The following is a 14,560-nucleotide window of genomic DNA, read 5'->3' on the forward strand; positions in this document are numbered from 1 at the left end:
ACCCTTTAAACTTTAAACTTGTCAAACACAAGGCCCGCAGGCCAAATCCATCTCGCCAGGCCTTGCAATGTGGCCCGCACCGCGCTGTCATCACTGCACTCAGCTGCGTTTCCATCACAATGACAGTTCAGTAAACCATTTGGCCCGCGATTTAGGCTGGATTTTAGATTTTGGCCCCTTCTCTGATTGAGTTCGATACCCCTACTTTAAAGAAAAAATATCAGGATTTCTCCAGGAGCATTTGCTATCAATGACACCAGCAATCCTGACCAGCAGTACTGAGTATACCCACAGCCTTTGTCACTGAGGGACCTAGCAATCTTATAACAGAAAATAGATGCATGTCCAAACTGTCAAGAGACAAAAAAGATCATTATATACTTATCAAGGGGTCAATTCATCAAGATAGTATAATGATTGTAATATATAGATAGATAAGATAGATAGATAGTAATACACGCAACATTGAAGTCTCTGTTTTAAGCAAATATTAACAGATCTGAAGGCAGAAACAGATATCAATGCAGTACTAGTATGGGACTTCAGTACCCCACTCTAAACAATGGATCTATCATCCAGACAGAAAATCAATGAGGGAATATTGGATGTGAACTACACTTTGGCCAAATGAACCTAACAGACATATATAGGACATTCTGCCTAAGAACGGTGAGCACATTTTTCTCTGGCATACAGGAACACCTCTGGGATAGAGCAGATGTTAGGTCACAAAGTAAGTCTTTACAAATCTAAGAATTTTTAGGTTATATCAAACATCTTTTCTGACTATAGTGTTTTGAAACTAGAAACCAATAGCCAAATTAAGCTAGAAAATCAAACAATATGTAGCAATTAAACTGCTGAACATCCAGTATGTCATGAAAAAAATCATAAGGAAAATGAAAAATACCTTGAGAAAAAAAAGAATGTAAATAACATATCAAAATGTATGCAGCAAAAATAGTTTTAAGATGAAGTTTATAAAAAAAAATGTAGGAAAAAAAAACTCAAATAAGAAACCTAACTTTACACTTCAAGAAACTAGAAAAAGATGAATAAAGTTACCCCAAAGTTAGCAAAAGTGAGGAAATAAATATCAGAGAAGAAATAAATAAAATAAACTAGAAAAACAATAGAAAAGATAAATTAAACTAAGAGCTTTTTTTTAAAGATAAAATTGGCAAATCTTTAGATAGATGAAGAAAATGAAAAAAGGAAGACTCAACATCAGCAATAAAGCTAGACAACAAAAAGGAATATAAGAGACTTTTATGTACAATTATGCCTACAAATTGGACAACCTAGAAGAAATGGATAAATTTTGAAAGACATGCAATCTACCATGTGTGAATCTTGAGGAAATAAAAAATCTAAGAGACCAACAGATAGAAAGGAGACTGAACCAATAATAAAAATATTGCCAACCAAAAAAAAAAAGAAAGAAAAGTTTTATGATATCTGCATCATAATGATACCAAATAATACCAAACAAAGCCAGATAAGAATACTACAAGAAAGGGCCATAGCCAGTTTTGGCTCAGCGGATAGACCACTGGCCTGCAGACTGAAGGGTCCCCAGTTCAATTCCAGTCAAGGACACATACCTTGCTTGCAGCCTCCTCCATCATTAGCTCTACTGTGGAGATGGGAAAGGCTTCCACCACCACCCCTTTGCTCACCAACCCTGAGCCTGGCCTCTGACTGAGTGCTGCTTCCTCTGTGGGAGTTCACTAACCACCAGGGGGCAGCCCCTGTGTTGAGTGCCTGCCCCCTGGTAGTCAGTGTGCATCATAGAGACCAGTCTTTCCACTGTTCAGTTGATTTGCTTATTAGCCTTTTATTATATAGGGTGAATGGATAAAGAAAAATGGAGAATAAAAATGGAATATTATTCAGTTTTAGTGAAGAACATGCCATTTGCAACAATATAAACTGAATTTTGAGGGCACTATGATAAATGCATTGATTTATTAAGCCAGACTAATAAATGCAGATACTGCAATATCACTATATGTAAAAACCTTAAAAAAAAAAAAAAAGTTAAACTCACAGAAACAGAGTAGAATCTTAGTTGCCAGGGATTGGGGCTGTAGGAAATGGAGTGATATTGGTCAAAGGATACAAATTTTCAGTTATAAGATGAATATGTTCTGAAGATATGATGTATAGCATGGTGACTATAGTTAACATAATGTGCTGTATACTTAAATTTTGCTGAGAGATTAGATATATGTGTCCTCAACACACACAATATGCACACATACATACACGAAAGGCAACTATGTGTGAGCTGATGAATGTATTAATTTGATTGTGATAATCATTTTATATTTTACATGTATATCAGGTCATCGTGTTATATCCTTTAAATATACACAATTTCATTTGTCTATTGTCCAAAATCCTCCCCCTCCTCCCCTACCTCGAAAAATACAAAAACAGAATAGACTGAAACCAGTTTGGCTCAGCAGTAGAGCGTCGGTCTGCGGACTGAAAGGTCCCAGGTTCGATTTCGGTCAAGGGCATGTACATTGGTTGCTGGGACATCCCCGGTAGGGGGTGTGCAGGAGGTGGCTGGTTGATGTTTCTCTCTCATTGACGTTTCTATCTCTCTATCTCTCTCCCTTCCTCTCTGCAAAAAATCAATATATATATATATATATATATATATATACAGAATAGGATACAGACTGCTAGTCTTATTCAGAATAAAAATAAACACAATAGAATTCTTTAATCACTTCTTCCATAAAATTTACATGGTACTGGTGATTGATCAAACTAAATATTTTTTTAAAAGAATAGAAATAGCATTTAAAAGATAGAAAACAGCTCTGACATTATATATTATTACATCTTCCTTTTAAGCTGTGTCAATAGACCTACTTTTGTCACGAGTAATGCCTTCCTTTACCATTGTATGTAATTTTTTTCATTGTGTGTACTTTTATTCCATTTTTGGAAGCATTTCATTTTGTTTTTTGTGAATAAACAGGGTCCAAAAAGTAACAAGTATGGACAAGAAAAAATATGGATGGGCAAAAATAACAATGATTATCAGATATTCACTTAGGTAATAGTTTGGATAGCAACACAATTCTCATAAGATGATATATATGTATACAAAATACACATATATTTTTGTGGGGGCAAAATGGTGATCTTGTGAATTCCATCATAAAACAAAACAAAACTTTATTGGATTATTATCTTTAAATTTCCCTGTCTGATTCTGTTCTAGATTTTAACATTTTTTTTAACAGATTCTTTTCTAGCAAAATATATAGTATCCCTATGGATTATGGGATAGGTGTAGAAATAGATATATAGACTTCAGTATGCACATACAAAAATTAATTTTATGTTGATTTGAGAAGCTGTGATTGGTTTTACCATGATATGCTGATTTTATTGCATATCATTGTGGTCATAGCATCATGCAATTTGGCATGTAATTTGTATTAAAAAGAGTTCTATTTCTATCATTTGCAATAGCAACAACTATATAGTAATCGCATAGCTCTATCTATATCTATCTATCTATCTATCTATCTATCTATCTATATATATATATATAAAAGTCTAATATGCAAATTGTTCCCAGGGGAATTCCACTGGGAGCCGGGTCGCTCACTAAGACGTGTGCTGATCAACATGGTACAGTGAGGAACGAAGGAAGGCCCCAGCTGGCAACTGAAAGAAAGGCCCTGGCTGGCAGCCAGAAGGCCCCTATTGGCCTTATCACCAGCCAGGCCTAGGGACCCCACCCATACATGAATTTCATGCACTGGGGCTCTAGTGTGAAATAATAGGCAGTAATAAAGAACTGTCTCAGCCAGTACGACTCCTAGTTTTTGAACTGAGTTTTAAATGGACACATTTTAATTTATTCTGATTGTTCTATGGACATCAACACAATCCATAGAACCATTGGTCAGGTTCTATGGATTGTGTTGATGTCCATAGAACAATCAGAATAAATTAAAAAAAATTAGTTGGAATAAATCACTCTCTTCATTCCCACAGTGCTTTATTAATTCTTAAGAACTTAATTCATTCTCTTTTGCTTTAGTGCGACTTCTGTGCATTCTTATCACCTCTACCTAACCAGGAGTTTCTTGTGTAGTGACGCATCTCATTCATCTTTCATATCCACAGCTATTAATAATTGTTCATCTATGAAACAGTCATAACTAAAAAGAATAAATTTTTCTTAATTTTTACAATGTGTTTTTTAAATGTCTTTTAGAAATTTGATGCAACTGTACAAAAGCGAAGATGACACAGAAATTTCAAAGATGATTAAGGCTCAGTGGACTTCTCTGGGCCTAGAAGATGTGCAGTTTGTAAATTACTCTGTGCTGCTGAGTCTGCCAGGCCCTTCTCCCAGCTCTGTGACGCTGAGCAGCAGTGGCCAATGCTTTCATCCCAACAGCCAGCCTTGCAGTGGAGAAGCCAGGACACACAGCAGCCAAGATCTGCTTTCCTCATATGCAGCCTATTCTGCCAAAGGAACTCTCGAGGTAATATGACCATTTGTCTCTGTCATTTACAGTGAAATAGAATTAGAAAACGGCAGCTTTCATCTAAATTGAACTAACTGGCAAGATGCAACATACAAAAGTAACTGTTAAATGTCCTCAGTGTGGAGATGCCAGGGAAGAAAAAAGGAAGGTTTGGATTGCCTGGCCCTTGACTTGTCATATTTGGAAAGTGAAAACACGTTAGAAGAATTTAATTCAAAAGTGTTGAACATGTCACTGAGTCATTCACATTTCCCTGAATACACAGAGGACATGTTCATTTCATTCTTTGTTTTTGAAAGGCAGATTTTAATAGATTGCTATGGACAGAAAGAATAGAGATGGAGGCAGTGGAAGATGGATGTGATTATTCACACTTTTAGGATTTGAAATATACAGTACTTCCACTTTCTTAGTGAAAAACACCTGAGCTAGAAGGCCAGCTGTGGATTATTGCTTTGTTATTTTCTGGGTTAGTTTCTGTTGTTTTTTGGTGCTGTGGCATTTTTTGGCATTGGGGTTAAGTGCATAGCTTCTGGAGCCACATGGACTGGTTTCAATCTCCGCTCTAGGGCTATTGTCTCAGCTCTGTAATGTGGCTAATCATATTTCCAATATCATAAGGTTGTTTTGAGAATCAAATGGACTAATATATATATATAAATCTTGGAGGATAGAGCCTAGGCCATAGTAAAGACAGTTTGCCAGTTAGATACAATATATATAACTGGTCACTAGTTTTTTTTTAATATCAAGTGGTCTGTTTCCATGTAAAAATATAAATTTAATGAGTGCATTTAGTCTCTTATAAAACTGTAGATTGCTTTATTTAATACAAATGAAATAATGCTATGTTTCTGATTGGTGTTAATTATTGCCACATATTTTTAAGAATCTAACTTCTGATTAACTTTGATTAATATATGAAGTATTTAGCCTGGATGGTGTTGCTCAGTGGTTGAGCATCGACCTATGAATCAGGAGGTCTCTGTCTGGATTGCAGGCTTGATCCCCAATAGGGGGCATACAGAAGGCAGCTGATCAGTAATTATTTCTCATCATTAAAGTTTTATGATTTTCAAAAGCAAAGCAATTTATAGGGGACTGTTTTACATGCATCTGGAATACTTGCATATTTTATGGACATGTTTTAGACTGATGTATTATTGATACTCACATATTCTAATTAATAGAACACTAGTAATTTTTCTCCATCCCTTCAGATCATTTGCTAATTCAAATCAAGCTTGAGAGGTTGCTGCTGCTGATTCAGGCATACCTAATTTTTTATTTTGAGTACATTGTGTTTGCATGAATTTCTATCAGGCAGAGCCATTAACAAGTTCCTAAATTATTCTAGTTTGACTGCCAGCACAGCTCCCCACTACTTTGCTTTTGACAAGGTTATTTGCAGAAGAGGAGTGCCCCTTTTCTTTGAAGAGCTGTCATGTCCATTCATCATGTGACTGTTTTGGATACGCTTTCAATTTTTGCTTTTGGGTAACAGTCTAAACAACATTTGCGATATCTGAGATCTACTTGGAAAACCAGCACAGTGCCAGCATGATGGATGGTGTGCTTTGCAACTTCTTTGTAATTCATTGTGCACTGGAAAGGTGACATTGTTTACCCCATCATAATGACAGGTGGGTCAGTGAAAGGGTCCTAAGGAGAGTTGTCCTGTCAGACGCAAAATGCATATTAAAATGGATACATAAATAATTTAGCATGTGTGAGGTTAGCTTTGGGGAATAAACAGTAATTTATATTTTTCATTAAAAGGTAAACATCCACTACAATATCATCATACTGGTAAAGACATTGGTAGTGAGTGTTGACAATGTCTAGTCAGTTTTACAAATAGAATATATGACTTAATCTAATCCCTGTGCAATTATTTCTTGTGTCCTTTGTGAAACCCACACAGATGCAGAAAGCAAAGAGAACACTTAATATTTAATATGGATTGGTCAGGTTGAGTCAGCCATGTTTTTAGTTTTGAACAGGAGATTTGTTTTTATTCCAATACATTTTATGGGTTTTAGAGTGTTTCTTCTATTAAGTATTCTTTTGTGTTTGAAAGACAAACCCAATAATACAATTTTGTGTAGAAATTTATTTTCACGAACTCATTAACTGTGCTTAAAACATTGTTATCAACACATTTATCACTGCCTCATTCCTCAGAGAACCAAGGCTAGCAACCTTCTTTATCAGGTGCACACCTGTGGATTGGTCACTTCAATTCTGTAAGCTTTCATGTTCTTATTTTTATAATAGAAAACATACTAGTATCCCAAGTGGCTGTTGTGGGAAAGAAATTATAAAAACCATGTAAAGTGCCTGGCACTTGGAAATCACTCTATAAATGTTATTATTATTATGTGGCATAAAGTAGACACATTCAAATGGGATAAATTAGGAAATTATCAGCATTATCTATTATAAGATTTGGAAGCACAAACTTTTACCCTGTCATCTGATTATAATGTTCCTGTATTCTGTTTAACATGACAGATATCACTCATCAGGTAGGAAAATGCTTTGATAGTATCTATATATATATAAGGCTAAATGACTGTCTGACTGGCCAACTAACCAGGGGACAGATGCTCAATGCAGGAGCTGCTGATCCTTGGTAACTTGGCAGTGGTAGTTCTTGGGTGATGTACCTGGACCAGAGAGGAGGGAGCCCAATTCTGGGTGCATCACCTGAAAACTGCCCTCTCGCAATCTGGGACCCCTCTGGGGATGTTGGAGAACCAGTTTTAGCCCAATTGCCACAGGTCAGGATGAGAGACCCCACCTGCTGGAGGGACCCTGCTCACTTTGTGGACAACCTTTGAGCCATGGTCCCGCCCCAGGTGCAGCCAGCTGGGGAGATACAGTGGGAGGTTGGCTCCAAGGTCTGTTAGGCCCATCTCCCCCAGTACTGCCCCGCCAGCCACCTTCTAATTAATTTTCTTTCAATGTGCATGAATATGAGTAAATAATAGACTATATAAATCCCTGGTCATATTTTTAATTAAAAACTAAAAATCAAAAAAAACCCTAGGAATAAAGTATTTTAGTTTTTAATTTTTAAAATTATTATTTTAAAATCCTCACCTGAGGATATTTTCCCATTGATTTTTTAGACAGTAGAGGGGGTGGTGGTGAAGAGATAGAGATAGAGATAGAGATAGAGATAGAGATAGAGATAGAGATAGAGATAGAGATAGAGATAGAGATAGAGATGGAGACAAAGATAGAGAGTTAGGTAGAGAGAGAGAGGAAAAGAGAGAGAAAGAGGAAAAGAGAGGGGAAAAGAGAAAGAGACAGAGAAAGAGAGAAACATCCACTCAAGAGACTCATGACACATTGACTGGTTGCCTCCAGCCTGGACCAGGGCCAGGGATACAGCCTGCAATTGAGATACCTGCCCTTGACTTGGAACCAAACCCAAGACCCTTTAGTTTGTGGGCTGACATTCTAACAAATGAGCAATCCATCCAGGGCAGAGTATTTTATTTTTGAATGCAGAATTACAAATTCTGTCAAGTTGGTCCTGAGGAGCAGTATTATCTTTGTTGTGTAAAATATCAAGACATAGTTTAGCATATGAAATCTGAACATCATCCAATAATTTGTTAACATGTCTTAAAGTATAAAAATATAACCATTGCATGGAATTTTTTAATAACCTGCAGTCAGCTGTCTGTTTTCTCATGGCTAGGGAAAATTTGTCTTACTGTTTTATTTTAATATTCTTTAAAAAAAACTTATCAGTGTTATGGCTAAATGCAAAGCTACATGCATTTTGCTCTGAAGGATTTCTGTTACAGATAAAAAATAGCAGAAGCTAAAGGAGAGGAATAGAATTGTATGAGTATAAAGATTAAGCTACTGCTTCACCAACAGAAAATGTAAGCTTGGAACTTCTTTTCAATGTTGAAAATGATTTTGCTTTTTTTATTTTCTCCCCTTTCTTCTCTTGGGATCCATATTTTTATCAACAATGAAAAATTGTGAGATAAATAGCTGTGAACATAATTGATAAAATTTATTAACTTTTAATATTTTTATTGATTTTTTACAGAGATGAAAGGAGAGAGACAGAGTCAGAAGCATTGATCAGCTGCCTCCTGCACACCCACCCTGGGGATGTGCCTGCAACCAAGGTACATGACCTTGACTGCAATCGGACTAGGACCCTCAGTCTGCAGGCCGATGCTCTATCCACCAAGCCAAATCAGATCATGCAAAAGTTTTAAATTTTTGATAATTATATATAATACATTTTCCCAAATCCCATCTATTCCAGATATCATGAGCTTTGTGCACTGAATTGATAAAACAATTTAATAACTTCTGCTAATTTAAGGATAATAACTATGGGGCATATTCCCTCCTTATTGGCTGTGGGGGCTGTCATCTTGGAGGGTGGGGAAGTCAATTAGCATATTCCCCTTATTGGCTGTGGGTGTTGCCATCTTTGCAATGGCATGAGGGTCAATTAGCATATTCCCTATTTATTAGATCGGATGCTTTTGTCTACATTCCCTGTGACCTTTCTCACAAATATATAACTATGAAAATATGTTGTGATAGATCAGCTGTTTGTTTTTAAATGCTTCTGTCTAAATTTTAAATACTGGAAAAAATATATATGTACATATATACACTGAGTGGCCAGATTATTATGATCTCTGAATGCATACTAATCTGGCCACTCAGTGTATATCCTATGTAATAAAAGGCTAATATGCAAAGTGTCCCCTCAACCAGGAGTTCAACCAGCAGCAGGCCAAATGCCCATGTCCCTCTCCTGAAATATATATATATATATATATATATATATATATATATATATATATATATATATTCATTCACAGGGCCTCTAGTAAAAAAAATAAAAGTTTTAAAGCAAAGATAACTGAATTATAACAAATATGGGCATTTTAGTGAGGAATTGTTTGAGACTTCAAATTTGACTAAAATTACCTGAAAAGTTTCCGAGTCTCCATAATTAAGTGTGATTTGACAGAAAAGTCTAGGTCAGCCTTTTTTACTTTTACTTTTGATATGATTTAAAGCATACCACTTTAAAACTAAGTGGTAATGTAACTTTTCTAGCAGATTTAATTTATATTTTAATTTCCAGCATTTAAATATGTAATTTGCATGTAAGATTTACCTCCCTTCAGAACTAGAGAGATCTGTGCAAAAGTTGATCCTTAGGTTTATGCATTTTCCTATATATTTTAATTTGATATAGAAAGATTAACTGACTAATACTGAATTTAGCCAGCTGGGTCTCCCTAATGTAGCAGGAAGCCATCGACATTCAGCAAATACACACTGAGTGCCTTTTGGCTGCCCATCACAGGGGAAAAAGTGGTTAAAAAGAAAGATTTGGCCATTGCCCATATGTAGTAGGAAGTCTAATGGAAGAAACTGGCAGTCAGGTAAACAATTATAAAACTCCATGGCTCAATGCTGTTAACTTAAAACATGAGCAAGTTAAACATCCTAAACTTTAGTTTCCTCATCTAAAAATTAGATAGATAGGTCTACTGAATATGAATGTTCTAAAGATCTACTGAAATGATTGAGTCCATTATTCAATCTCCATAGTAAAATTTGTGCCACAGAGGACATGCACAGTTTAGTATTGATATTCTTTCTCTTTTTTATCATGCATAAATCCTGTCTAATTGAATAATTCTCATAATAGACACTTACACATGTACATAGACATACACATACACACTCATAACTTCTGTTAATTTGAGGATAATAACCATGGGACTAGTTGCCACATATTTTATATATTTACGTACACATTTTTTCCATTATTTAAAATTTGGACAGAAGCATTTACAAAAAAAGAAGTGATCCATCACAACATATTATTCAGAGTTAAATATTTGTGAGAAAGGTTACATTTTTTAACCTGGGAAAGAGAACAGCAATAGCCTGGGGACTCAAGGGTCCCAGGTTAGATTCTAGTTAAGGGCAGTGTGATAAGTATGATTGCTTAAATAAACAAAAAAAGTGAGAAGTATGATTGCTTAAACCAAACATAGCAAAATGTATTGTGTTTTTTATCTTTATTGCTGAATTTGGTTGTCATATACTAGTTTCCCATACTAGTTGATGTCCTTTCTTATTGCCTAGAAGTTCATTTTAACTGCTAGTACTTGTGCTGCTTAAGTTATTAAATAATTAAATATTAGTTTAAATATTAGTTATTCAAATGGATAATTATTTAATATTAAACTATTAAATATTTTATATAGTCCACTCCTTGTGCCAATCTCTATTCAAATGACCTTGATTAGTTAGAATAATGTTTAGAGAAGCAGTTTGATTCATAGAGGAACTATGATTGATTAGTGATGTCTGCAATGGGGCCAGGGAAGGAAGCAGCAATGATTTTTTTTAAGATTCAATGTATTGTGGTTTTCCTAATAATGCCCATGATGAACAGCCCTTGCATGTACTCTAAAATGAAGTACTAATAAAATTCTAACTATCTATGAATATTGAACTCTTCATAAGTAATAATATACTCAATGCTATTTAGAAAGGATAAAGGTAAACATCAAGATCATTTTGAATTTTCACATTTTAATAAGCATAAGCACTTTAATTTAAAGATGATTCAAAAGCTAAATTATATAAGATGGTAGTACATTTCTAAAGTAAAACTTATATTGAGATGAATGGTACTTCTGATAATGTATTTTGTCAGTAGGAGAACTGCTTGAGTTTACCATTTCTAATTTTGAGGAGAAAATTACTGTTTTAGTCAAAGCAGGCTTTTCAAACATTCTGTACATTCAGAAATTCTCTTAGAGAGGAACTAGAAGGATTCAGAGTGATTGATTTGGTTGAAAATGTCAAGTCTGAAAATTTTCAAAGCATGTATCATTTCCTAAGCATAAATAAATTTTGCTACTTCAAGGTGGAAGAGAAACATGGCACTGGATTATTCCTCAGTGTGGAGCCCAGGCCACCCGCAGGTAGATGTCCCCAAAGACACTTCTCTGACCTGGTTATTTTCTATTATTGTTCCTAGCTGATTACAGGAGATAATTTATTCATTACTGTCTTTTAGCTTCTGCGTGGGATACTCCTCCATTTTTATATAGAACTGTTACAGGTGTGGTATTCCCTGTGTCCCCACCTGTTCCTGGAAGAAGTGGGGTTCTTGGGATGCCACAGGAATAAGAATTTCCTAAGACCCCCATGCCTCCAGGAGGATTAAGTATTATGGAAACTTTTATTGATGATATAATATTAAGGGTATTTTTGTCTTCAGCAGAGCTAGGATTAAAACCACTCCCAAGAGTTTCTGCTCTATATTGAAGTCTAGTCCAGGCCAGTGTCTGGCCAGATGAGCTGTATCCCCAGCAGCAGCCCATTGCACGTAGCATCTGCATAGTCAAGGACCATGCAGCTCTAGGGCCACTTGGCAGGCTAGCGTGAGACAAGGTGCAAGAGAGAAACAGGGGCACAAGAGGAACAAGAGAGAGAGAGAACTCCTTTGTCTGGGAAGATTAACTGGGAGCTTAACCAATGAATCCTGGGTTTCCTGTGCTTGCAGTGGCTCCACATCCTCGCCAATTATCTTTGTTCCCCGGACTAGACTACATCACCCAACTTTACTGTATATGTGTCCATCTTTCCCCTTACCCCAGTCATCTGCAGGGAATGGGTCTGTGCTTCTCTGTGGGGAGTGGGAAATTGCAGTTTCCTGGTGAAGCTGCCCAGAGGACTATGCTTATAATGTCTGGCTTCCTCTTTGCTCTCTTCTCAATTTAATATTAACTAGTCAGGCCCTAACCAGTTTGGCTCAGTGGATAGAGCATCGACTAGCCAGTTACAATGGTAACAGAACCACTGACATAGTAGAATCACTTTTTAATATTTTTATTTTTAGTCATGTTTAATTGTCTGGTTTATGATTCCTCCTAATCATATGTTTTACCATAGCTAAAAAATAATTGTATTTTAATGTTTAATGTTTGTTTCTAAAGTGTGCTAATTTTCCTCTCTGTTGTCATTTCAATACTTTTTTTGGGCAAATATAAAATATTTGCTTTTCTGTCTGAATTGTTGCTATTGTTTTATCCTCAGTTTGAAATTTAACATACTATTTAAACACATTTAATGTAGGGAGTTTTTCATATTTTTCTTTGGTTAAAAAAAAAAAAAAAGCACACACACATTTAAAACAAAACAGAACTAGTTCCATTTTACTCTGTATCTCTCAGTACTCTCTCACTATGTGCCAATGAAGTCCACAATAGAACAATGAGTGCTCATGGACTAAATAGTTAAACAGGTAATTAGGTTCCTGCTCATTTGATATTCCCCAAAGAGACTAGTTGAATGTGACCTCATTCTTAATATTTGCATGTAAATTAATCATCGTAGTCCAACCAGTTGAGACAGAATACATACAGTAAGAAGAGGTGCATTGCTGCAACTTGAATGTGTGGAAAGAAATGGCTTGACATTTTATCATATCATTGTATATTGATTTGTGCCTAAGAAAAATTCAATGTGCTTTCTTGCAGCTGTGATTTTCAGCTTGCTTGAAGGTAAATAGGAAAGACATTTAGAAAGGACCTGGTTCCTTTGAAAGCAATAAATACATTTTTATTATCACCTGTCAAAGCTTCAGAACATTGAGACTTCTGTAATTACTGATTTTTAATGAATAGCCTCAAAGTGCATAAGCCAAAATCAACTAATATATTAATGCTCATAGTGAGGAATATTTTTTGTGAAAAATAACAACCCTATTATATTAAAATGCTTTAATGCAGCTGGGGCTCCAGTGGCACAATTGGTTAGCTTGCAGTACTTATAAAATGCTTTAATCTGTTGACATGTGCTATTTGTAGAAGGTGAGCTGAAAAATTATTTAACTGAAACTGCCATTGTTGATGCATGTTATTGATATTTTCCAATAATTAAATATATTTTACTGAATTTGTATCTTTGTAGTTGCCATACCTTTCTGGTATGTACACAAAAAGTTATAGACTTTTTGTGATCTACCAATGAATCCTTCTCAGACCAGTATGGTTTCCCCTCAAACTCTCTTAAATAAGAAAAATATGTTCTTTGCCGAAACTGGTTTGGCTCTGTGAATAGAGCATTGGTCTGTGGACCGAAAGGTCCTAGGTTTGATTCCAGTCAAGGGCATGTGCATTGGTTGCTGGCACATCCCCAGTAGTGGGTGTGCAGGAGGCAGCTGATCGATGTTTCTCTCTCATTGATGTTTCTAGCTCTCTATTATTTTCCCTTCCTCTCTGTAAAAAATCAATAATAATAAAAATATATTGAGTAATAGCCATGTTTTAAGATGCTCTCAGTGAATCACAAATAATTAATAGGTAGCTTAGAAATTTGAAATGGAAACTATGAATTATCTCATTTTTCAATGTGAGTATTAATATTATGTGATCATTTATTTAATCAAGTCCTTAAATTACTAAATCAACAGTTATGCATATCATAATGGCATCAGCAAACTCAAAAGTGGTATTTTTAAAACACTGATTTAATCACATTTTTATTGGAACAAAATTATAATAAAAATATTCTGACAAGTTTGTTTAACAGTTTTTCTTGGAAAATCTATTTGAAAGTACAGCTTTACTTTTCAGAGACATGTTATAATGTGCAATCATTTTAAGTTAAAACAGGTAAGTCAATAGTGTATGCAGGGTGCCTGGGTGAGAATGGGTACATGATGGAACCATCACTAAGAAAATTTCACTGTACTAGAAAATAAAACATAGCTAAGTTTATGGGTCCTGGGGGGTTGTTAAGAGAAACGTGGATTCAAATTAGAATTGAGCATCACAGAAATACAATTCATCAGGAAGGTAACATTTGAAATGAGTTTTAATGTATTTAGTAAAGTTCTTACAAATGAATATGAATTAATTGCTAAGGAAACACTTTATGCTAGAAATATTTATTCTAACATACTTACCAGTCTCTTGGTGGTATCCATATGTCCTTCTAAAGACAGA

General features: G+C 35.3%; 1 protein-coding gene across 3 annotated transcripts in view; it reads left to right on the forward strand.

Moving 5' to 3' along the window:
- The window catches only part of NAALADL2 (N-acetylated alpha-linked acidic dipeptidase like 2), a 1,040,385-nt gene that overhangs the window by 557,812 nt on the left and 468,013 nt on the right, over positions 1 to 14,560 (forward strand). For all 3 annotated transcript variants that reach the window (XM_036443754.2, XM_045583692.1, XM_036443753.2), the window contains one exon: positions 4,250 to 4,523. In XM_036443754.2, the coding sequence (XP_036299647.1) occupies positions 4,250 to 4,523 (274 nt within the window). The remainder of the gene's footprint in view (positions 1 to 4,249; positions 4,524 to 14,560) is intronic.

The sequence above is a fragment of the Pipistrellus kuhlii genome, unplaced genomic scaffold (assembly GCF_014108245.1).
Source record: "Pipistrellus kuhlii isolate mPipKuh1 unplaced genomic scaffold, mPipKuh1.p scaffold_m20_p_2, whole genome shotgun sequence".
In the NCBI taxonomy this organism is placed as follows: domain Eukaryota; kingdom Metazoa; phylum Chordata; class Mammalia; order Chiroptera; family Vespertilionidae; genus Pipistrellus; species Pipistrellus kuhlii.